The following is a 25,331-nucleotide window of genomic DNA, read 5'->3' on the forward strand; positions in this document are numbered from 1 at the left end:
TAAACTTTTTTTTTTTTTAATAAGGTGCATGTTTTATGTGGTTTTAGTTGTTTGCAGTTACAGACTGTGTGATGTTTCTTGAAGGACTGTTTCTCTCCTTTCCAATAATAAAGTGCCTAATTCTTTTTCTAACTTAGGATTTGTAATGCAATAACTCGAAGCCATCCCCTGAGAAGTGATGTTTACAAATCTGATCTGGACAAGTGTCTCCCCAGCATCCAGGAAATCCAAGCTGCCTATATCAAACTCAAACAGCTGTGTGTTAATGGTATGCTGGACTGTCCTTACTTCAGACAAGAATTCTAATAGATCTGGCTAATAGGAATAGTTCTTTGAAGTTACTCTGCAATATAATTACTTTCCTTGTTGCAGAGCCTTTTGAAGAAACTGAGGAAAAGTGGCTGTCCTCACTGGAAAATACTCGCTGGCTGGAGTATATCAGGTTTGTACCATTAATAAAATGATGGTTAATGAGATGTGAAAAACTTTCACCAGGGTAAATAACCAGGGAGTCAGTTGAAGGATTCTCTTGTTTAATGTACAAGTTAGGTAAACGTGCATATCCCAAGTATTGTTTCTTCCAGAGTGTTAACCTGTTTTATTGATTGCTGTATCCCTTTCTTTTCCCATCTAGATCGTTTCTTAGGCATTCTGCTGAGCTGGTGTATATGATGGAGTGCAAGCACGTTTCTGTAGTTCTGCAAGGTAATACAACCACAGAGCACACTGTAATTCTTAGCATTAGTGTGATAATCTAGATAAACCCATTTAGATAGAATCAATGGTAATCTTTATACATAAACACCATCTCTTCTAAATATTTTAGGTATTTGAGGGACTAGAAAGGAAAATGATTTTGTTATGTATCTGAACTCTAGTACAGTCCATAGCATCAGATGAATATTTGACTTTGAGTCTTTGTGATTTTTATTCTGATAATGATATGATAGAACCAAAACACTAGGGTGGAAAATATGCTGAAAACTTCCAGCATCATGAACACCCTTCTCGGCACATCTGGGTTTAAATGCCAAGCTGAGTATTTTTTTCTTGGTGATGCGTTGCCGTGCTGGATGCTGCAGGAACCTTTTCTAGATTATAAGGCTCAGTTAAATAAAAAAAGCCTATTTTTTTTCTTCTAAATTTATTTTTTTCAAACTACAAGAACAACCATGGTGGCAAAAAGCACGTTTTAAAAGAAATTTAAAGAAAAACTAGACACACATGCCACTTTTTGCTCTTTGAGAATGAATTCTGTGTTTTCCCTGTATAACCTTCTATATCTCATGCATTCTGTATGTTATTTGCAGAGGAAGAGGGACGGGACCTGAGCTGCCTTGCTGCTTCCCTCATTCAAGTCATGCTGGATCCCTGTTTTCGAACTATTGTTGGATTTCAAAGTTTAATACAGAAGGAATGGGTCATGGCAGGATATCAGTTTTTAGATAGGTGTAACCACTTAAAGAGATCTGACAAAGAGGTAAAAATGAATTGTATTTGTTTTTGATAACAGTATCTGGTTAATACCAGTCCAAGCATTTACTCACACAGGAATCTAAAAGTAAAATATTTGTTAATACTTTCAAATCTCATGAAATATATGTCAGAGAAAATGAGTCTTTCTCTGGGATAGAGATACATTTTCTTTATCCGCTCACAGTGTAAGAGTCAGTGAAACATCGAGTGCGTTGCACTGTTAGAGGTGCTAGCACAGCCCACGGGGCCAACTGAAACAGAAGGGGGAGAGTTGCTAGGGGTGGCCTTGGAGGGGGGTGTTTGTTTTGTCTGTTTTACCAAGGGAATCTGTTTTCATCCCTGTTTGTTTTTTTAATGCAAAAGCATATCCATATGCAGTACTTTTCAAAGTATTGAGCTGATAGAGAAGCGCTGCAGCATTCTGAACCGATACGCAGCTGCCAGACAGGTTAATAGAGCACAGCAGAATACCTGCTTTTCAGTATTTCCAGCTAATCTTGCTTGGCCTCTTCATTGCAAAGGAGAGACTTGTAATTGCAGTTGGAAAAATATAGGAGCCTAGGTGAGTAGCTTTCTTCAGGGACAGTGCCCAGGAGTAACAGAAAAGCAGTATCCCCAGAGTGGAACCGACAGATAAAATGAGGACACTGAACACTGAGCAGAGAAAATGGATGAAAGGATAAAGAAACTGAAGTAGCAACGGGGTGAATAATGAGAAAGCAGATATTTTGACCTTAGGAAAGGGTATACAGAAGAGTGAAACCGTGAAGAGCAGAATATTTCTAAAGCTTTGTATAAATGATAGTTTATACTTTAACCATTCATGAGCAACTGTGGAGAGAGCTAGAAAGTGTAGTGAGAAGTTAACATGGCTGAATGATAAGCTCTCCCGTCATTTCAAACACAAAGGAAATACGTACATTGTGAAAATAAGGCCAAGTAGTAAGGAAGGCTCATGCAAGCTTTAATTGGAAATTATGAGGGATCTACAAGATGGCAGACGGTGTTTCTGTAGAAACATAAGTATGAAGAGAGCCCGGGAAAGAACAGGCTGGCTTCTTAAAGAGAAGGGAAGGCTGTGGAGAGGTAACGCTGAGAAAGCCAGTTGACACCGTTGCTTGAGAAAGTGGCTCAGCCAGGAATACAGGGTATTAGAGGTCTGTGATTTCAATGCAACTCTTGGAATAGTTTACCCTGTTGAGGAACGCATGAGAGGTGGGGCTAAATACTCTAATGGAGCACTGACTGCAGAAGAAATCGGTATGACTTGGGAAAGGCGTATGTCAAATTAAATAATTCTCTTTCTTTTCCCAGTCTCCTTTGTTCTTGATGTTTCTTGACTGTGTGTGGCAGCTGCTAGAACAATACCCAGCAGCCTTCGAGTTTTCTGAAATGTACTTGACCGTATTGTATGACAGCGCACGTATCTCACTGTTTGGCACTTTCCTTTTCAACTGCCCTCATCAGCGAGTAAAGGAAAGCACTGTGAGTATGAAGCCTTACACCTCCTTTTCCAATAAGAGACTCCAGCCTGCCCTTCTGGAAATAACATCATCTCAGCTAACTGGTATTCCTTTGTACTTTTTAAACTGTCACTCTGTTCAAGGGCAAAATATTCAGCTCCCCCAATGAATATGATCAGAATGGCCTCTCAGGTGATCTTTCTGCAGACAGGAAATATTGAGGAAGAAAACCTATTGAATTTCTTTTTTCTTTTTTTCTAGAAAGCATTGTTACCGTACATTAGGATTTGTACTCCTCTAGGAAACAGATTTGTAGCTGGGACTGATAGCAGTAGAATGGCCAGAATTTCACACTTCAGGCAAACTTTGAAATCTCTTGACATAATTGCTTAAATAGTTGGAAAAGTTGGAAGAGGCTTTGAGAAGCTCCAACAGTAACGCACAGTGAAAGTATGCAGGAAACTGAACACTGATATTTCTTTTTGAAACTGGCAGGCATCAGAACTGTGTGTAGAAAACATTTGACGACTGATAAAACTAGAACTGATTTTGTTAAATATTTTGTTTTTAAAGTTGTAGGTAGCAACCTTACAAAGAAGCAGAGATGGGGACCATTAGTGTATTCATAAGTAACAGTTTGGGGGGGGGGTAAAAGTAAACAAACCATTTAATGTCATTTAAAAGTGATTTTTACCAAGTAAGCACTAGTCCTGCGTTGCCCACATGCAAACCGGGGTGCAGCTGTTCTCTCCAGCTGCAGGCAGTCTCGCCACTCTGTTGCTTTCATCTGCAGCCACTGCTGAATTACAGCCCTGCTGCTTGGCCACTAGTTATGCACCAGTTTATAATTAAGATTTGTGAATAAGCCTATTTTCTTTGATTTTTTTTAATATGCCTGAATGTTAACTCCTTGCAGGAATTTGCCATAAGCAAAAATATTCAGCTGGGCGATGAGAAAGGCCTCAAATTTCCTTGCGTTTGGGACTGGTCTCTTCAGTTTACAAGCAGAGATCGTCTGCTCTTTCACAACCCTTTTTATATTGGAAAGAGTGCACCATGTGTACAAAACGGAGCAGTGAAAAGTTTTAAACGCTCGAAGGTAACTACAGTGCTGTCTGTCTGTGAGTGGGCTGTTCCTGTGCTTAACCCCAGGTATTAGTGCTTAAAAATACAGTTACATAGTGGTTTGCACCCTCAGTTTAGCATTAGGAGCGTTAATTCTCTGAGCTTCCCAGCCTAAAGAAGTTATTTTCTGTAAAAGTAAATTATTGAGCTTTGGGTTCTGGGACATTTTCTGATATGGCAGAGCTCCCTGCCGACACCCGTGTTGTTTCACGTTGTGCAGAAGAGATGACATGCCACTGTTTTCCCCCCAAGGGCTGTTAGTTTTTTTCAGTCAATACTGATTAATTTAATCATTGAAGGTTTTAGCCTGTCTAGAAAACACAGGTATTTCTTTTTAAGGGCCACAGGTGGCCCTGTGAGCCCTGCAGTAGTGACTCAGGAGCGCGGAAATGTTTAAAGGTCACATCATTTCCCTGGATGGTGCGTCCTAGCAGCTCAGGGAAACCTGCTATTCAAATGAGCATAAAAGTGGAAAGTTACCAGTATTTGTTTTCTGCAGAAAAACTACAGCTCCACATTGCGAGGTGCCCCCCCAGCATTAAAAAACGGAATCATCAGTGAGCAGGAGTTCTTTCCAAGAAGAAACTCTCTGATACTAAAACTGAAACCGGACTTTTTGCAGCAATCAGAGAGTCAGAGTAACAGTATGGAACAGTACTTCAGAGACTGGTTTGCAAAGCCTGTTGATTTGCACGGTGTAATTCTACCCCGCATCTCTGGAACACAAATAAAACTGTGGAAACTCTGCTACTTCCGGTGGGTTCCTGAGGCCCAGATCAATCATGGTGGCTTCATCACTGCTTTCCATAAAGTTTCTTTGCTGGCGGATGAAGTAGACATGCTAAACCGGAATCTTCGGCAGTACAAAAGCAACTCTTCTTCACAAGGCAACTGCTCAGAACTGGATCAAAGCAGGATGTACTTCAGAGCAAATGGTTTAAATGACACCTCTGGCACCCCGGACTTTCTCTCCTCCTCATTCCCATTTTCTCCTGTAGGGAACCTATGCAGACGGAGCATTCTGGGAACACCTTTAAGCAAATTTTTAAGTGGTGCCAAAATCTGGCTGTCCACTGAGACGCTTGCGAATGAAGACTAAGACATGACAGTTTAAAGGTTTGGGGAGAATACAGCATATCGTTTTGTCTTTTCTAAGTTAACACTGCTAAATGCAGCATTGGAAGCTGTAATAATTTTTATATACAAACATTACGTAAGTTTTGCACAAATATTTAAAAGCAAAGCAAGTCACGCTTCAAATCGCACAACTTTGCCTTCGGTAGTTCTAGGGCTGCTGGTCCCTAAGCCCTCCTGTATTTCTGTGGTTTGGCTCAGTGTATGCGATAGAGCATTTCAGTAGCTAATTGAAAGGCTTGCTGTGGTCATTAACAAGGGTTCTGCTTGAAATATCTTTCCTTCCTAGGTGACTGAGGTGCCTCTTGCCACAGCTTGGCAAATCAGAGTAGTTGGGCACGGCGGACACGGCACCAACAGCTCCAATCTGGGAACAAGCTGTTTTATCAGATCACCTCTTGGGGGGAATGCAGATACAAACTAATGTTCTGTGACTGGATCACCTACAGCGGTGTTAAAGCAGTGTGCACCCATGGCCCAGGTTGTTCCCTTTTCTTTCTCTCCCCAAATGACATTCATTAACAATTAGTCAGATTTGCGCTCTTTGTCGTGGGCTTGACTTTAGGAACCAACTTCAGGACAATGCACTGTTAACCTTAAAACATTCACTGTAGATCTGGTATTGTCGTAGCTTTAGAAGTGCCTTGAATTGGGAGGAAGCAGTAGCAGGAGTTCGCTAACGCAGCTGACGCCCCTCAGCTTTTTACAGTAGGTTGGTAGGTAAGTTCTCGTTCCATCCCCCGCCTCCCCCTCTCTGACAGAAGTTTCTGCCCAAAGGCCCACTCAGGAGCCGGCAGCTTCTTCCTCGTTAAGGTTAATGTTGGTTTTCAGTCTCATGAAAGCCTCACTGTTTTATTAAGCACTTCGAATACTCTGTGTTACATCCCAGCATGGATCATGATCCAACTCTCCCCTCAAGCCAGTGCAGGATGGAGCAGCTTTCAGCAGAATCTGTACTGCAGCCCTGCTGGGTTCCAGAAGGGATGAGGTGCTCCGAGGGGCCAGGCCCACCACAGGGGCTTGTGCTGTTGTCACTTAAGAGTAGGCGCTGGTGGAACAGGGGTTCCTGGTGCCTTCTTCTCACATGTGTGTGTCCCTGCAGAGAAGGCAATGGATAAGCACTGCCTGAGGGAAAAGTGTGCTGGGGAGTGGGGGAATAGCAATGTGTCACTCCTGTGGGTTAAGGCTCCCATCAGCCGCTTTCTGACAGTGAGGCTGTAGTTTGTATTAGCTGTTTTCTGTGTAAAACACAAACACTGTTGAACTGACACTGAGCCTCTGCTCAGGTGTTGACTCGGGAGCTGAGGCCCTGAAGGGCTCCTACAGTGACTGGGAGCCCTCCTCAGCTGTCGGGGCGGGGAGAAGCCCTACGAGGATGATACACTGTGTGTGTGTTAAGAGTTAAAACAAAGGTGGGAGGGATAGGATTTGGAGCTCTTCATTTGATTGTAAAACCAAACTGGTCTTTGGCAGAGCCCAAATCACGGTTGGGGTTTGGATGTCTTGAGGTTGCTCGGTATTTATTTTAGAGACTATTGGGTCTGGTGTGGCCGTGCCGGTGCTGCAGCCTCGTGCTAGAGGAGCCTGGCTCGTGCCACCGGGGCACTGCGGGGTTGGTGGGGATAAGCGGGATGGTAACGGTGAGCTGAGGGGGATGGAGGAGGACACAGGCTCCCTCTTTTAGTGAAACTAGCCAAACCCCCAGAAACCTGTTTATGCAAAGGAGCTGAGTGCGCGAGGACAAGCACATCATGGCATGACAGTGCCAGCGTGGTTCTGGGCAACTGTTTGTGAGGAAAAAACGTGCATTCACCTCAACTGCCTAATTATGCTGCAAGACGGTCTGAGCATGTTACATGGTTCACAAACCAGTTGTGTTCATTTACAGGCGTGCTGGAGCAGTCATCCACCTTGTCCAATTCATTATTCAAATATTTGTATTACTTTGCTTTTGTGATTTTTTTTTTCTTTCATTAGCTTACTGCTTTCCCGGCCCGATACTTGACATAAGACCTCAACCTGTGTGCGTAGTGTCTTTTGGTACCAACTTTTTTTTTTCTTTTAATTGTAAAATTACAGTTAAAACTATGGTATCTTTTTCTTTTTTTTTTTTTCCCCCCTTAAAAGTCTAACTTTTTTGGTTTAAAGGTACCAAAAATGTGTAAATAAATTACTCCACACAGGCAGCTGGTGGAATAAAAAATACTAATGTTTAGGCTAGTACCCTTTGGGGGAAGAAATGGGTACTGTATTTAAACGAGAGTGTGTTTTATAAGGAGATTTCAGACATTTTTACATTTCAGTTCTAAGATGTGTACAGATGCTGCAGATAGTCTTTGTATTTTATATATATAGCTCGGGAGGGGGTAAAATAATATGCCTTTATAATGAACAAAACCTGTCTAAGTGTCATTTGCCAAACAGACTGAAAAAGGAACCTGACACAGCTCAAAAGGGGAGCGAGGCCGAGAGGGCAACAGGCACGGGGAGGGGGATCCGGCGGGAGGGAAGCCAGAAGGGCAGATGAGGTTCTGCCTCCCAGTGCCCACTCGGCCTCTCCTGCGGCGGTACCTGCGCAGCTGCAGCGTGCGTGGGCCTGGGGGTGTCGGTTCTGCCTCTGAAGGAAACTAAACAGCTTAGTGGTTTTCATTTACCTTTGTAAGACAGGTACTAAATGCTAGTGTTAAAATCCTCTCCACTCTGCACCGTTGCCTTATTAATAGTCACAGGGGCTGCTCTGAACTTGGTCAGTAACTCGCAAAAGCAGTTTTGGGGTGGGAGTACCTACCTTTGACTTCTGTGTACAGAATACTGTGTGCGCCTTTGCAAATGTTCATTTCTGGTCACCATTTAAAACAAGATGCTGTTTATGGCATTTCAATGTTGCAAGAGCAGAAAAACTACCAGGAAGCTTGTCTTTTTTGTCTGTTTCTAGAGAACGCGCTGTTGGGGCCGTTACTGGCAGTTGTGTCATGACTTTTGTACTCTATAAACCATGCCGGGGGGGATTTGAAACGCTGGTTGATAGGATTGAAGTGCAGCTCCAGCGTCACAGTTGCTGCAAGGAGAGCTCCGTGCAGGCTCCCCGGCTGTGGCAGCACCACTTCACTCACCATTTGCTGCCAGGGGCCGGAGAGGTTTCTTTCCTTCCAGAAAGCAGAGGAGTGTGTGCAGGTGTGTCCCCAGGCCTGCGCGCGGTCGGTGTGCGCCTGCCCACAATATCACTTTGAGAGTGACTGCCGTGTATGTTAATGAACGTGTAGCACGCGGGGCAAAGGTTCTGCCTTACTCTCAGACAGAAAGACGTTGAAACCAAAAAATTTCTAACATCTATTTAAGCAAAGGACAAAAATCTTATATTTGCCTCTAATGCAGAAATGACAGAAATGCGTACCTCAGCCTGCGCGGGGCAGTGGGTTTCTAATGCTGTTGCTGTGATGGTTTAGAGTTCACTATTTCAACTGAAACTGAAACCTTTGTGCCTGATAATGATTTATTGAGTAAAGTAGCAGTGCCAGGAAGATTATAAAATCCTGATGCCGAGTTGTGAATGTGAAGTAAATTAGACTAAATAAAAATTCGTACCTTTCCACAGCAAACTTCAGGTGCTTTCTTTCACTTCCTCTAACAAACAACATACTGGGGGGAGCGTGCGAGTTTGTTTTTTCCAAGAAAAGCAGGGATGCTGTGCTGTAGAAAGATGAGCAATAAAAAAAGATACACAAATGATGTGGATTTCTTGATACGTTCTACTAGAGCATCTGCTGTCTGTATGGTGAGCAGACTTCCTGACCCCAGGAAAACTTACTCAGGAGGAGAACGAAGATGACAGAGAAGGGGTGTTGGCTGTTAAAAGTGAGACAAACCCACAGGAGTCTCTCATCCTTTCGCTTCCATTTCAATTTATTGGCTTATTTCAGAATGAGAAAACGCATCAAGCTGTGTGGGGCAAAGCCGGCTGTACGGAATGGCGTCCTGCAAGAGTGCAGAGCTCTCTGCACTGCACAACCCCTGTCCTCTACCAGAAGCATCTCCCCCTTAGACAGACACTCACAGCAGCAGCTGTTGAATTGTCCTTTCACACGTAGCAGCGCATCAAACCAGCATTTTAAAGGAAAGCTGTGCCTTACCCTGTGCTGTCACTGACCAGCTCTATGTTTTTATATTAAAGTGAAAATCAGAACTACCCAATCCAATGTGGGGCAGGTGGGGAACCGCGCTGGTCCCGACCGTCCTGGCAGGGCTCCGAACTTGCACAACAACGTGAACCCGGGCTGCACAGGCAATAGCTGCACTCAGGATGCAATGCGCCACATGTTTTGCAGTAGAAGCTGCTCTCAGATGGTGCCCGTGTGCAAACAGCCGTTTCTCTTTACTGGGCAAAACCCCCAGAACACCTTCCACAGAGGAAGTTGCGAATTGTACATAAAGAGAAAGGCTGTGTCCTTCTGACCACAAAGTGAGAGGCAGTAAATTGCACTGACACTCATCCCTTTTTTAGCATGTTTTGTGCTATAAATAGCTACAGTAATGTTCCAAGAAACCAGTATTTTAGAAGAAACTACTTTAATAAGCAGCAGCCCGTGGTGTGTGTGTTGTGCCGGTTCCTCTAATGACACCCAGGTTACCTGTGTGACCACGAAAGGCCTCTGTTGTCAGCTGAGGCGTTTGCTCTTGCCTCCAACGGCTCGCACGTGACAAACTTCAACCGTAGCACCCAGCTGCTTCAGTTCACTCAGCCAGATCATCTGCTTGGGGGACAGGCGATCATTGGGACCCTTCACTTCCACCAGCTACAAAGAAATGGAGATGGTTAGCCATGTGCCTGTGGAGGGACTGTTATTTGCAAGAAACAGAATATAGACTTAGCACAACAGAAGGCCCAGTGGGTGAAAGTTTAACTGTAAAATAATGACATTTTCTGTAGTGAATATCCACCAAAACACAGAGGCAGCGGTGAACAAAGAGACCACACACTCAAAAAAATCAATCATCTGCAGCCTCACCTCTTCCAGCTGATACTGACAGCAACTCATTCAGATGTTCTACAGAACTGATCTGCTGTTCAGTAGTGTTTCTACAAAGTGCCTCCCAGGCTGCTCCAGCTGCTGAGAGCTGCCCAGTAGCCATCTGGTACCTCTGCCACTACCAGGCAAGACAAACCATGACTGGTTACTCAGTTTTCGAAGCAGACAGAGCTGCGTCACATAGTCAAGTCTCTGTGTTAAGTAAAGGAAGTGGTGACATCAGCACCCATCAGCATCCCTTACGAACAGCAGCCAGAACGTGTATAACTGATCAATAACAGTTGCTCTGCTTAATTTCAGCTGAAGGCCCCTTCTACAATAGCCAATGGGCTTAACTGAAGGCCCCTTCTACAATTGCCTGCCACCTCTTGCTGCTTCTCATTAAAGCTACAGCAAAACATGATGGAATAGCAGCTCATGGATCACCACAGGCTGCCGGGCAGAGGAGCAGCAGGCTGAGCTCCACCCCAACAGGGCAATACAGTTTGTGTGGGCCGACAGGCGGGAGGTTTCATACCTAAGGGTCAGCTCAGCTGAGCACTGAACATACCTTGAAGTGGTTTGTGTGAGTACGCCACACGACCAGGTCAGGGAGGCCCCCTCGGCAGTGGCGTAGATCTTTGGAAAGTCGTCTAAAAATACCGCTCAGAAATGCTCCTCCAAGACAAGAGACGAGGCTCTGGAAGAGAAGTTTTGTCTACTTTTCTCATTTCCTGTACAACTCTGTCCCAGCCCTCACAAGAACGTTCTGTGGCCCAGCTCAGCTCTTTGCTTAGACCCACGTAACACAGGCGCAGCAATTCTCTCCCTGCAGTGCTCCCAATTGCTGCTGCAGGAACAGTGACCACATGAGAAAGGAGACACAGTACTTGGGGCCAGGGAGAGCAGTGCCAAAGGCCCCACTCAATTCCTCCCTCCTACAATTCACCATCAGCTGTGGCTCAGCACCTCAGTACAAACTTGCAGGCATGCCGTGGAGGGTGAGCCCAACCAATCCAGTGTCCCATCCGGACAAGGGTTCCTTACCTGGACTTGCTGGAGGGAAGCAAAACGCCCCCAGCTAACGAGAGCTGCTGCTTTGCCCTCCTGAGCGGTCCAGATGTCAGCGATCAGCTTTGTCAGTGTCTCCGAGGATGCCGTGTGAAGCTGCTGGAGTCTGGCCTCAATGACATCCCTCCTGTTCTCATAGAAGCTGTCGGTGTATAAATCCAGGGGGAATGTCTGTATAAAAAAAAAAGTAAATAGAGGAGCTGCCAGCAAAGCAGCAATTCCAAGAATGGCGATGCCCTGCTTCATGGTTTTCTTGTCTCAGCTACAAATTCACTCAAACGCAGTTGATTTAACAGTTCCAAAACCTTTATTAAATGGGAAAAGATTTGTATTTTAACACCCAATGCCAGTGCAACAAGCGATGGCCACACCTTAACCTGTGCTGTGCTGGTTTTCGCCCTCAGCTGAAGCTGCCTTTAACAAGACAGAGCTATCCCGTCTCCTGGCTCTCCCAGCAGTAACATTCTAGTCAGGATTTGGAATCGGTACCCAGGCTGCTCGGCTGCAGTGGGCAGTGTGAAGTGGGCAGAACAAAGCAGCGATGGAACTGGAGAGTTACCGCTCACGCCACCTAAATGCACAGCTGTACGCACAGCACCGACCACGTTAGTGTGGAATGGCCCTGCAGCAACTACTCAAGTCTGAACATGGCTGAGAAAGGCTACCAAGGAGCAGCTGAGTGCAATTCTTGCTTTTCAAAGTCAAATGCAGAGCACTTAGACAAAAGGCAGATTTCAGCCCTGTGCAAACTGCTGCGACAGCCTATCCCACAAAAGTACAGCCTCAGAGTGACTGAGAGAACTAGGCAGGAGCCTTCAGTTCACCCGTGCTCAGGCCTGAGGCTCACTACTGCTTTGCTCTGCAGAGGAGGTAAAATCCAGTTTAAAAAACAAATGCCAAGGAGACGTAAATACAGGGCTTGTTCTTGATCAAATTTTCTCATGGCAATTATTAAAACCGTTCCTAGCTGCAAGTAGTGGGACGCAAAGCACTTAACTAAGAGCCACAAGTTCACCAGGGATCATTGCTTTTAGGGTATAGAAGGGACTTGTTGTTGAGGGGGTCGTGTTGGTGTCTTGTTTGTTCCCTTGACAAAAAGGAAGGATAATCCCAAAAGCATAAATATGTTGGGGTGGAGCAGGTGAGGCGTTTACAAACCTGAGTTCATAAATATGACTTCCCTTTAAAGGATAGTGATAAGAAACAGCCTCTGTTTTTATCCTGTTTCAATGGAATGTGTCACCTCCGAAGGAGCTGCACGGCACTGCGGGACAGTAGTATTCTTCCACTGAATACAAAGGGAGCTTTGGCTGGTGTGTTCAGACATATGCACAGTCCTAGACACGCAGCCAGGTGAATCCCACCCTGCCTGGCAGTCAATCCAGGCTTACACAGCATATTATCTACCAAGGAGCCCTTTAGTAATAAGCCAAATATCACAAATAATAGAACCAAGCCAACACCACGACCTGTCTGAAAAGTCCCTCAGAATAAGATGTCCATCTAATCCCAACTGAGATTTTTACACTGCTACAGAGTCTACAGCAATGGGTGAAGACGTAAACTAAATAAAGCCTTTCAAAACTACCTGATAGGCGTTTCTGAAAACGTCAGGTATGTCATCCATGAAAATGATATCCCACATCAGAATCCCGTAGAGCGTCATAAAGGTCGATCCTTCCCCATGAATACCTAAAGGGCAAAATTTAATGAAAACAGAAACATTAATTCCTACAGCACTCTCATATAAAGCGCTACCAAAATCTAAATACTGACACCTTCCCATTTACCCTTTTCTGACATGGCCACTTTTTCTGCAACAGTATTTGAAAACATATCAATAAAAGAAAATTATGTTAAAATATATATTTTATTAAAAATATAAATTTTGTTTTAAAAAGTAACCCGCCTATCTTTCTGTATTTTGCTTTTTTCTATAAAACAGACCTATATATTCTTATTGGTCTACGTCTTTTCACAGCACGTAAATTGTAAAAATCAATTAACAACTACTAACAGAGCTGGAAGTCAAGCCTTTTCAAAAGAAGTCACTTAGTGTGTTGCTATGTTATACACCGTTTCCATGTTCATCTAGTACCAAAAATCAGTGGAAGTTTTCCTTTCCTTAATACCACTCCCTTAAATGACACTGCTAGCATTTTACCCCTAACAAATAGAGTAGCTGTTCATTGATAAGAAACTGGTCTAAGGAAATCAGCTGACAATGGTCTATTAACATAACTGCATAGTAAATTGGTTGTTTACTCCCACACTTATTTTACTGTACAAAAAGAAGTTCCTGTTACCCTGATCAAAGCCATTCTGCCTGTAATGAGTTAACGCCAGCTCTTCAACTGAGCACATGACTGTGGAGACACTGACATCCTCGCCTCCTTCTTCATCACCGATATCCTCCATTAAAAACACAGACTTTCCCATTCCCATCTGAGGACACATCTTTCCTTTGATCGTAACCTGAACATATTAAAAGAACTTGTTACCTTCTTGCATCACACTTAAAAAGCTTTAGTCTACTTATTTGAATCTCTCTTAAAACACACTCCTCCTTTTCAGTTTCCTTAAAATCAGAAATATATTTGTTCCTAAAAACCAACTGAATAAAATTCAACCTGTCATCTGTCTATACGCAGGACCAGGAAGAAAGAATACCTGTCGCTGAGGGGACAGATTCTGGACTGAGACAAAGAAAGGCTGTAGGGAGATACATGGTGGCAGGGCTGAGAAAGTGAGGCTCTGCTCTGACTTTGCCCAGACACAATTATCTTCGCAGCAGTAGGGAAAAGAAGGAGTTAAAAAAACCCATTCCAATATGATGTAAGCGCATCACATTGCATATCTGCACAGCATATGCTCAGAGTGCATCACTTCCAAAGGTTACAAAAAAAACCCACAAACATTGCATTTTTTGAGCCATTAATCAAATGCTAAGGTTACTTTAGGTGCTAACGTTACTTTGACTTGTTCCTACAGGCAAAATGCCTGGTCTGAAGACATCAGGGGTGATGCACTGATGCTGCAATTCAGCAAAGCAATGCAAATTAAATCAGTGCACACCTGACTAACTTTGGCTAAGAAGCCGCCCATTTATTAAATAAGTAGGAATATTTGTTTACTTCCTACAGGACAAAAAGTCAGAGGCTGGTGCACAGCACGTAACAACAGTCTCCCAGATTACTTTTTCTTGTCAGACCTCGAGCTGTTATTTCTCAGGAAACACCAACAACTTCACTTACGTGCGTCACATCCTCCACGGCTATGACTGGCAGATCATGAAACAGGCATCTGAACTGCTTGCAGCTTGGCGAGTCCCTGATGCGTAGGGCCCGCTGGTAGAGAGAGAGCCGATGCCCGGTACGTACAAACGGGTCTGCCAGCCCCCGTCTAATGCAGTCGATGGCCTGGCAAAGAGCATGGTAGCAAACGGTAATCTAGAAAGACCTGTGCAGATCTGTCTGTACTTACTGAGTTCAAAAGACCAATTGATTTAAGTAGCACAAATACGTGAATGTAAAAAACAGCATGTAAGACAGGGCCACCTTTCTTACTTCTGTACTGAAGTTCTAACTAGCAAGCAATATTTTGCGCTAGTAGGCTTCTGGATTCGAGTTTGCTCTAATACAGTAAAAAGAAATTAGTCTCCATTTGTACTGATTAATATAAGATTAAGGAAGTCTAAATTCTGCATAAGTGACCAGAAATAAGGGATGGTTCTAAGGTGAATCAGTTTAATATTTTAAAGCCAGTTTCTTAACAGCACATAATACGGAAACAGAAGGACCCTATCAGTTGTGCAAGGATGTACATACAGAGCAAATTTTAGATCAATGCACTGAAGAACATCCAGCATTAAATACGGACTCCAAAATTAATTCAATTCATGGTTCTGACATACCCTCCTTCTGTAACTCGAGGAAGTCACTTTGTCTTAACCATATAAATAAGGAACTCATACTAGCTCCTCCTTTCCGCAACTTCTAATTCCAAGTCTGAATAAAGCTTGATACAGTGCTATGACATGCAGAGCAGACAACTACAGATGCTTGGCAGCCTCCGATAGTATTTCCTTGTAACAGAATTAGAGAATCAAAACACAACACAGAACACAAGCATTTGAATCCCAATTCTCAACAGCCTTAGTGAGGCAAGGAAGCAACAGCAAGGGAAAAAAAAAAATCATTCTCTGCTTATTTTAAATAACTCTACAACCGCTGCTGTTCATGGACTTAAAAAATTACTTTAAGCTCTGTTTTTCATTGCCAAGTTAGTAAGGTATCTTGTGTGTGTTTAATTAGATTGGTCCTTTTTGTCTTCTAGTTAAAAGATGACTTTCAGTTTGCCCGTACTTCACTGTGACCTTAACAGTCCTACAGAGTTTAATTTTTGATCACTTACAATATTTCTTCTCCTTTCTGTGTAACAGACATGATCTCCCGTACTTACAAATCCTCAGATCAGCAGCTGATGCAACTACCGCCTGAAAACATTAAATACTCCCTCCAACCATGTTTGTTTTTTTCATTGCTGAACAGCAAGCAAGCTGCTGCCTGATGACTCCATACAATCCTTCACGCCAAACAGTGTGGTTCTATGCAACAGAAAAAAGCAGGCCAACCAAGGATAAGGGTACACGCCATATTCAGAGGAGGATTCATTTATTCAGAGAAAATGGTTGCCTGACCTTGGGATTCCTATCAGTATCTGCATTTTTAGAAGGACCTTCCCTGTTGTTCTTCTCATACAAAATGTTTTTTTAAAATGTTTTCAGACAATGACTGCAGTGTTTCCAGTTTTCAGCACGCAGTTATGAAGTTACCTTTTTAGTGTTTTTCAAGTGCTGGTGTAAATTGAGTGCTAGGCGATCCCACCATCGTCCTCTGCTGTCGGTACAGTACACGCTCTGAGACAAAAGAGTCTGCAGCTCCTGCACCGCTTCCTGCAGAAACAGTATTATGTATTAATTGAGCTAGAAAACCAGACTGAAGTTTCATTATACAGTCAGTTTCTCACTTTCCCTTCTAATTACTGGGCACTATAAAACTTGGTCTCTGCACAATTCAAAGCCTGTTTTTACTCCATCAATCAACGCATTCAGGTGCATGGGTGTATCTTAAAAACTCTAGAATACAGACAGTTTTATGTCAGCCTTAAGGTTAGCTGCCAAATATATAATATTTTTGTCCTTTCTGTATATATTCCTTATTGCATATGAAAATGATCTGAGTATTACTTGTTGTCTTTTTGTAGTGGCAAAACCTGTTTCAGAACAACGTGGTTTGCTTTAATATATAAGTCAGAGTCCTTTGGCGACGTTAGCTCCTAAGGTGAAGAGTCAAGGATTTCATAGACTTTTCTTCCAAAATTGTCTTTCTTAAAAGCAATAACCAAACCTAACGAAACACAGATATCTTTAAATAACGAAACAGTGTCTCAGCAACAGTCTCATGCTATATTATATATGATAAATCTCCAAAGCATAAACAGAAATCAAAACAATTTAAAACTTTCTAAAGCAGAAAGAAAGGGCTCTTTTTCCTTAAAAACAATCTGTTAGAACTGTAGCAAGTCCTGGAAAACATTATCACCATTTCCTAGCACATCAGAAATGTAAATTGATGTACAATGCTACATTTAACACATATTCCTATTCACTTCACCACTCCTACCTCATACATGTGAAGTCTCTGCAAAATCTCAACACCTTGAGAAAGGATTCTTGTATACACCCAGCCGACGGTGAAATGTCGCAGATACTCAGGTAAAACTCTGTGATAGCTGAAAGGTAAGAGCAGCTCAGATCAATTTAATGATGGCAATTTAAATTCTTGAACTTCTGTTATGAAGAACAGTTCTACCCAAAGCACTTACAAAAATTAAATACCTTATATATCAAACTGATATGTATACTGAACTGAGTATTCCAGCTGAGTCAAGAACTCCAAGGTAAGAAAATAGTTTAGCTGAGGCAGCAGGTGCAAGCTGCACTTGTACAGCATATTTTGGTTTCAACAACAGTAGAATCAATAAGTTTTACATCAGGTGTAAAACAATAATTTATTACAACATGTTTTGTTTCTGCCGACTCATTCTCACCAATCAGAAGGTTCCCAGTTCTTCAGCTGAGAAACGCAGCTGAAGAAAAGAAAAAAAGCTAGAACAGGCATATCCTACCATAAAAGACAACTTGCCTCTTTTGGGTAGATGCCTCTATGTCTCAGGACAAAGTCTTTTGAATGTCTTATTGAAATCAAAACAGATTTTTCCACTGTCTTCCGTGTGAAATGGAACAGACCTCCAAATGATTCTCTATGAATATTATTTTAACTGAGTTGCTATGAAAATGCCTAATGCAAGGCTTTAACTTTCACTGTATTATTAAGCAAGCAAACAAAATAATTGAAAGAAAACCTGACAAAGGATGCTTCAAAAACAACCACACATCATTTCTGTTCTCAGATCTTTAGTAACCTTTCCCTCATCACACCCACCTGGAAGATTGAAGAGACAAACAATCCACCAAGTTTTCCCACAATGTTTGCAACCTTGTTTCATTCACAGTGAATTTTAAATTCTGCTTATTGCTATTTGTCTAAAGATCATAAAATAACCTATGACAAGGAAAACATAAGGCTCTTGTTCTCCTACATCGATGCACAAACAGGAAATATTTTAGTGCTTTACCCATGCCTACCAATTCATCCCTGAGATTTTATTATTTAAAAGGTAAACAAACCAGCAGGAAATTCACAAGTTTTCAGGAACATAAAAGCTTCTACCTTTATCAGGCTTAAATAATATTACTAGCCTACAAGACTCTCACAAAAGGAAAAATACCGAAAGGAAGATAACACACTCAACAGTCTCATATGAACACTAGGCTACTTTTCAGTTAAGTACCTCAAAGAGGGGTGATTTTTTAGTTCACTCCAGGTTTCTTTAGCACACAAATACAGATGATGAGCTTCCTCCCAGTTCCCATTCACCATTGCAGTGGCTATATCATTCGACAGATGAGCAGCAGTTGCATATCTAAGGCAAAAAAACCCCACAGTCATAGAATCATAGAATGGTCTGGGTTGCAAAGACCTCCAAAGCCCACCCAGTCCCACCCCCTGCCATGGGCAGGGACACCTCCCACTGAATCAGGCTGCTCAAAGTCCCATCCAACCCAGCCTTGAACACCTCCAGGGAGACGGCATCCACAGCTTCCCTGGGCAACCTGGGCCAGTGCCTCACTACCTTCAGCGTGACAAAGTTCTCCCTAATGCCTAACCTAAATCTGCCCCCTTCCAATTTAAAGCCATTCCTCCTCATCCTATCACTCCACACCCTAGTAAAAAGTCCCTCTCCAGCCTGCTTGTAGGCCCCCTTTAAGGTCTCCTCGAAGCCTTCTCTTCTCCAGCCTGAAAAACCCCAACTTTTTCAGCCTGCCCTCATATGGGAGGTATTCCAGCCCTCAGATCATCTTTGTGGCCTCCTCTGGACCTGTTCCAACAGCTCCAAATCCTTCTTATGTTAGGAATAACAACTGCATTAATTCATCTCAGAAAGCATTTAGTTAAATGAAATAAATTTCCCCACAAAATACCTTTTAAAAACTCCCAGTCTCCAAATACATTGAACCATGCAGCCAGCTTTATTCATAATCTTGTAGGATAAGCAGAGCCTACACTAGCAGAGTTTGTTTTAAATTGCTTGTGAGCTAGAGAACATGTTTATTGTTCCGTACAGAGTTCATTCTAATAATCATCACAGCAGATGATCATGAGGCAAATAAATCCACTATTTTGTTTCAAAACGCAAACCACTGTGAATTACTAGTCCTACTTGGATACAAAAATGCATTTAAAATCCTTGCAACAGTGCACTTCTACCTATTTACATCAGGAGTTCTACATGACAAATTCTTATTTGCCTACATAAGTACTGCAGAAAAGTTTTTCAAGAAATAAAATGATTTCCAAACTGTCAAAGGTCCCCCTACCTGATAAGATCTTCTCTGTCCTGGAAGACCTGTGTTTTCCTGTTTACAGTGTAACTGGGGAATACCATACGCCTCATGTTTACCATAAGGAGTGTGGAGAGCTGGCCTTGACCAGCACTGCCAGCTTCTTCATCCTCCAATGACTCAGACAGTGAAAATAGCAGCAGAATTCGAGAAAAGACAGCCCGAGGGCCTTTACAGACCCTGACAGATTTTCCAGCCAGGTCCTTCACCCTGGAAGGACAGATAAAAATTACTATAACAAACAGTTTTTAACCTCACTTATAAAAATTCAAATATACTGGATGAAGTAAGAGAATAATTTCATTTTCAAGCCAATTCATGTGTAAACTTGATTTTCCTTAAAAGGAGCAGCTTGAAAATCTATATAGTACACGTAACCTTTAATGAAAAGCCAAAGAAATAACATTAACTAACGAAAAGTTCAAGGGCCACGCTTGAAACAGAACAGAATTGGAACTAACTACCCTTTGGGTGCAGCTGCTCCTGCTGCTAAGCCAGGCAGCACCAACAAGCAACAAGATGCGGTTGGCTGCTAAGGCAGTGTTTGCAGACCACAGCCTGAGACCTCTTGCTTTAGGTGTCTCCATTCACACACCTCCATCCAGCCCTTTCACAGATGACAAGATTTCTGTTATGTGTCTACAGGACAGCACAGATGTAAAACAAGATTTTCCCTGATCTCACGGGGTAACTAGGATTTCAGCTGTCAGCCAAAGCAAAGAATACTGCATTCCCAAAGCTGATGTGGCCAAGCAAGAAACTATCAGTCTCTTTTCCTGGAGCAGGGAGTAAGCCAGCACTAAGGACTTTTGGAATGTAACTAATTTTCCCAGGTTCCTTTCCACTTCCTGAACAAATCTTTTTCTAGACTTCCTTTGTACAGTTTAAGCCAAGAGTCTGCAAATTATTTTGTTTCCATTAAGAGATTGTTGTACAAACTATACGTTATGCATCAGCACGTAATCCAAGTATCAAAGAGGAAAAATGAAATCTCAAGTGATACAGAGTATTTTTGCACCAAAGTTTTCTGTACCTAGATTTGCATGAGGAAACAACCACAACTCCTTAAATTAAAACATCTTTACTTATTGCAAAGTCCCAGCATCCTCCAACACAAGATAATCGTGTCTGTGGCTATGATCACTTCACCTGTCTTCCTGCAGACCAAATAAAGGGCAACGCTACTGGAGACAATGACACCAGTGTGAAATACTATTTTTAATAGAATGGGAACCAATAGAGCTCCTGTTGTATTTTGAAAACAACAAAGACAAATAAAACTACTTTAAATACTATGCAAACCTCTCAGTTGTGAAGCTCTGCTAGCCCAGCACTAACTCAACATTAAGCCTCTCTTTTGGCATAAGGAAAGACCTCACAGATTTATGTAAAAATAACTCTTCATGGAGGGATGACTTTAAAGTCCATCTTCCAAAACTAGTCCACATTTAATACAAGGAATTTTGTGGAGAATCATATGATAGCTTTTGAAAGCGAGTATTTGTCCAATAAAAATAGCTGCGCAAAATTTGACAAAGCTTTCTCTGTGTCATTTGAAAAAGAATACCACAGGAAGACAAATTCTGTTATTGAAGCAAATGCAGTATATACTGATATCTGCCAGCCTTCTACCCAACCTGCATTTTGTACAGAAAGGATTCCACAATTACTGAGCTCAGACCCTAGCTCTCTGGCCCAGCAGACAGGCAAAGTGCTGGACAAGCAATCTTTGTTTATATGCACTGTTATTCAGACAGTTACTTTTTTGTATGAGTTACTAAGAGAAGTAACTGCATAAGAAAGCTTATAAACTCCAGAACTGACTCGTACCCTAGCACCAGTATCACGGCTATTGCTTTAGTTCATATTCCTAGACTCCCACTACTAGGGCAGAATGACACCTTAAACCTGAATCTGGAGAAGACCTAAAAGCCAAAGGCATCTGATGTGCACAACTCCGATAGCGACAGTGAAAATTCACAGGAAAGAATATTTTGTCAAGCAAACAATCCTTTATCTTTAAAATATTGCCAAAAAGTAAAGTAAACTTGCTGAAGTAAAAATTCAATCACAAAAAGAGATTATTACTCCCCTCTAGCTCTACTAAAAGACCTCACGCAGCAAACAAATATCAGATAGTTGCCTGAATAGACAACAACTTCGCCTGTGTCTTCCTAGATGTTTTTCTGCACTGATTTTGCTTTAAATAATTCAGAAATGTTTCTCAGTATAATTGAGTAACTTTGGAGACAGAAAACCATGCCCTCAGCTGAAAAACATGACATAGTTTAAAAAAAAAAATTACCATTGTTTGACCCACGGTGAATCGAAACTTAATGCTGCCTCTTTTCATTCATAAATTTACTAATTATTCTCTTCAAAAGGCATCTAGATTGAGTCCTTTGAAGTGTAACTTACATTCATCTAGAAAATGTAACTAGAAACAGAGTTACCTTTTTAAAATCACAGTCCCAATACCAGTCTGACTGTGGCTGAAGACTGAACGCTGTTTTGCCAACCTCAAGAAGTCATCCACAAGTTGCTGTTTCTGGCCATTTGGGTTTGGCAAGTGAAAGATCTTGGCTAATGTCTTTAGCTCAGGGGCTGAAAGCAAATCCAACCCTTCACACAGGTCTTCCAGTTCTGATTCTAAAAGTAAAATGATCCACATGTATTCAATCTGTGCTATACACATACACTCAAGCAGCAGCTCAAATCTCAGTACATTTGTACAAGCAAGTACTAACCTAATTATTAAGATTCTTCAAACATGTCTTATCAACGCTGGCTGCTTCAGCTTGAAATTCTGAGATGAGGCTGAAGGCAAGTACAGCCTATTGTTGCACCTACAGCCCTAGCATTTATTTATCTCCATTACCTAATTTGCACTAATGGCTTTTATTGTTAATGTAACACAACATAACTCATCTGAAACCTTTTATTCTGCTCCTCTAATTCTCTCTTCTCAAAGCACAGACAAGCATTAAACTCTAACATGACACAGCTGCAGATTTTATTTGTAATGTTTTTAACACTTATTAATGATGGCCACACCTGTTTGCAGAAATCTGGCTTCAGCCAGTTCTTCAATCACCGGTGACAAATCCGTACTTATCTCTCCATACTCTATTTTGTTCACCTTTAACCAGTTCAGCTTGCGTTGAAAAAGTCTCACATATAACTTCTGGCCACCAACTGCAAATTTTATTTAAAACAGGGAAGCATAAAAAGAAAATTAAATTCTAACACAGTACTACGCATAATCACTACCTTACCTAGAAAAATTCCCTTGATCCTCTTTTAAACCTGTCCATGTTCAATGAGCAGACTTGGTACAATACTAGAACTTACCTTTCCAAGTAATTATTGCTTATTAGACTCTTAAGTTTTGTAGGTAGAAAATTAATACAATGTATTTTGTAGGTAGCGAACATTCCTAAAATGCATTTTGGACATGCTCACCCTTTAAAGAATTTTTCTCTAGGAAAAAACAACTTCATTTTTCAAACTCTGTATATTGTGATGTTAAAGAGATCTTTTTGCTTTCTTTAATATCCATCCAATAACCAACTACTTGAGGCTGGGGAACAAGAGAAGCTTCAGTCTGACAGAACTTCTAATTGCTACAGAACAGTTCCATCTACAAGAGGTAATGTGAAAACATATTTAAAATAAAAATACCTGATAATTCGCAGAACTTGGCTATAACATTCATATCTTGCTCATCAAAGAGTCTGACATCGTCTTCATTCTCCAAGACCGCTTGCAGCACCACCAAAAAATTCTGGAGGTAATATGGGTGCCCAGGAGAGCTGGGTGCAGAGCTAACCTCATTTATTTTGTCTAAAATGTCCCCGATGGAATATTTAATTTCTACCTTTTCAACAGTTTCTAACAAAACACGATCCATTTCATCTTCAAAGTCTTCAAGAACTTCCACAGGAAGCATGTCTACACCACCCTTGCTAGAGCAATTTTGCATACCACAGCTTGCTTCTGTCCTGGAAGAAGGAATAACCTGAGTGCAAGGCTGAGTCTTCACTTCCAAACCACTGGTCAGCTCTGCTGATGAATTAATGGCTCCGTGTGTTTCAAATTTATCAGGATTAAGAATTCCACCTTCAGAGCTTTCTGTTTTGCTGCTTGTACCACATGGTAACCTTTTGCCATTAACGTTATCAGCTGGCAAAGATACCTGAACAGTATCCGCAAGCTGTTCTCCACTACATTTGTCTACTTCTGCTTGAAATTCAGATTCCTCCACTGAAGAATTTTGTTCCTTACGATGATTTTCTTTCTGAGAACTATGCCCAGCATAAATCTCGTCATCCTCCTCCTGTGCTGCAGTACTTTTGCACATGTTGTGAACAGCTGGAGGTGAAGAGTTGATCTCTTTATACACAATCTGTTTTCCTCCCTGGCTATGGCGTCTTCTGGACAGTTTAGATGACAAGCTTCCCAAAGAAACTATTTTGACTGTTTGAGCCTGTTGTTCATTGTTAGCACTACAGACTGAACTATTATTGCTAAAATAAGGACTAATCTGTTGTCCTCCACTCCCTTCTGTTGTCAATAAACTGCTTTTGGAAGGACTTGCTTCTATATTTAAAAGCTCTTTTGAAAAACGTGAGCTAGAAGTATCGTTCAAGCTTGCAGCAGGGGGACTGTCATTCCTAAAAGAGCTGAGTGTTGAACCGACGACACCAATCTCACCACGGTTTCTCTGACACATTTCATCTATGTGTTCATTTATTTTACATCTTGGCACCATCTGTCCACACATGGGACAGTTAATTTTGGCAGGCGGAGCATTGTTAAAAAAGGAAGTAATAGAGGAAGATGCTGAAGGTACAGATTGTGTTCCTTTGCCTTCCACTTCTCTTCCTGTTCCTTTTCTTTTCTTATTTCTACCAAGCCACAAACCTATTTGGGATCTTTTCATTTCGGACGACCTCGCTTCTGCCTCGCAAACCTTGAGAGCATTTACACGGCACAGGCAACTTCACTCAGGTCACGTTTCCTTATTGTGTAATATGTAAAAGGAAAAAAAAGGCTTCTCCTGGCCTTCCATTTCCCATCTGTAATCCTCCGACATGCCTTCAAGGGAAAACAAAACAAACAAAAAATTGGATGACAGACCTTCTAACATACAAAAGCAACAAAGAGGAGCAAGGGGGAGAGAAAAAAACCCGACAGCGGGGAAATTCAGAGGACGTGGTAACTGCTTCAAGGTAGCTGACCTGTTGCAAGTGCATGCGACTGTCGGGGCTCACCCACCTGCCCGGCTCCCCTCACGCACCAGCACTGCAGCCCTGCTGATAGAAAAAGTAGTTGCTATTACAAAAAGCGCAATAACTGGATTTAAGCTAAAGTGAAGTTTCATCTAAATAATTGTATTTTTTGAAAGTTAGACAGAATGTCCTTCTGACAGCAGTTTCTTTCAGTGTTCCCCAGACAGGACTCCTTCTCTGGCGATGATACCGCCCTGTGCTCAGCGCGGTCTGTGCTGAGCAGGTGTCTCTCCCCAGCGCAGAGCCAAGGGCAGGCAGGGCTGGGGCAGCTCCCACCGAGCGCGGGGCGGCACTGCTGGGAAGGAACAACTCCAAAAGGAGTCCTTGGGAAGGAACAGAGTCACCGAATCACCAGGTTGGAAAAGACCTGAGGCCATCCAGGCCAACCACACCCGCCTGAGGTCTCTGGGAGAGCCGATCCGCGCCCGTCAGAGGGACTCTCTCCTGCCCGGCTCCTCCGGCCGCACACGGTCGATGGCTGCTCCTGTTGCCCGGCCCTGGGAAGGGCGCTCCCTCTCTGAGCCCCCAGAAGGAGCCCCACAGGGCGCCCTTCCCGCGCTCCCCCTCACGCCGGGCCGCGGGCCCTCAGCGCCACGCCCGCCCCCAGTCCAGAGCAGCCCACGGCCGATGGCGCGCGCAGGCCTGGCGAGCGGAGCTCCGAGTCGCCGATGCGCCCGGCCCCCTCCCGGCACGGAAATGGCGGAGAAACAGCCTCTCCTCTCCTCAGAGAGGGGAAGCA

General features: G+C 42.7%; 3 protein-coding genes across 7 annotated transcripts in view; 1 reads left to right on the forward strand and 2 right to left on the reverse strand.

Moving 5' to 3' along the window:
• MTMR10 (myotubularin related protein 10) overlaps positions 1-5,163 on the forward strand; it is a 32,502-nt gene extending 27,339 nt beyond the window's left edge. For both annotated transcript variants that reach the window (XM_009555327.2, XM_054077233.1), the window contains 7 exons: positions 138-268; positions 373-442; positions 635-705; positions 1,311-1,480; positions 2,791-2,961; positions 3,856-4,038; positions 4,564-5,163. In XM_009555327.2, coding sequence (XP_009553622.2) covers positions 138-268; positions 373-442; positions 635-705; positions 1,311-1,480; positions 2,791-2,961; positions 3,856-4,038; positions 4,564-5,163 — 1,396 coding nt within the window. The remainder of the gene's footprint in view (positions 1-137; positions 269-372; positions 443-634; positions 706-1,310; positions 1,481-2,790; positions 2,962-3,855; positions 4,039-4,563) is intronic.
• A 3,620-nt stretch (positions 5,164-8,783) lies between these two features.
• LOC128853342 (fanconi-associated nuclease 1-like) lies at positions 8,784-13,223 on the reverse strand. Of its 2 annotated transcripts, XM_054077236.1 has the most exons (5): positions 12,864-13,223; positions 11,252-11,446; positions 10,776-10,904; positions 9,827-9,991; positions 8,784-8,888 (listed from the first exon to the last, which is right to left on the reverse strand). In XM_054077236.1, the coding sequence occupies exons 1-4, from the start codon at positions 13,059-13,061 to the stop codon at positions 9,854-9,856; spliced, it is 660 nt and encodes a 219-aa protein (XP_053933211.1). In that variant the 5' UTR covers positions 13,062-13,223; the 3' UTR covers positions 8,784-8,888; positions 9,827-9,853. The 2 variants fall into 2 exon arrangements, with proteins under 2 accessions (XP_053933211.1, XP_053933210.1); XM_054077235.1 differs by lacking the exon at positions 8,784-8,888 and having other exon boundaries at positions 9,682-9,991.
• Positions 13,224-13,358: 135 nt separating this feature from the next.
• On the reverse strand, positions 13,359-25,151 carry LOC104054348 (FANCD2 and FANCI associated nuclease 1). Of its 3 annotated transcripts, none has more exons than XM_054077232.1 (11): positions 24,985-25,151; positions 24,542-24,613; positions 22,983-24,398; positions 22,356-22,496; positions 21,755-21,950; positions 19,278-19,511; positions 18,191-18,322; positions 16,960-17,068; positions 16,110-16,229; positions 14,530-14,694; positions 13,359-13,750 (listed from the first exon to the last, which is right to left on the reverse strand). In XM_054077232.1, the coding sequence occupies exons 3-11, from the start codon at positions 24,241-24,243 to the stop codon at positions 13,508-13,510; spliced, it is 2,601 nt and encodes an 866-aa protein (XP_053933207.1). In that variant the 5' UTR covers positions 24,244-24,398; positions 24,542-24,613; positions 24,985-25,151; the 3' UTR covers positions 13,359-13,507. The 3 variants fall into 3 exon arrangements, with proteins under 3 accessions (XP_053933207.1, XP_053933205.1, XP_053933204.1); XM_054077230.1 differs by having other exon boundaries at positions 24,542-24,616; XM_054077229.1 differs by having other exon boundaries at positions 24,542-24,996.
• Positions 25,152-25,331: the final 180 nt, after the last annotated feature.

Source organism: Cuculus canorus, chromosome 12, assembly GCF_017976375.1.
Source record: "Cuculus canorus isolate bCucCan1 chromosome 12, bCucCan1.pri, whole genome shotgun sequence".
Taxonomy (NCBI): domain Eukaryota; kingdom Metazoa; phylum Chordata; class Aves; order Cuculiformes; family Cuculidae; genus Cuculus; species Cuculus canorus.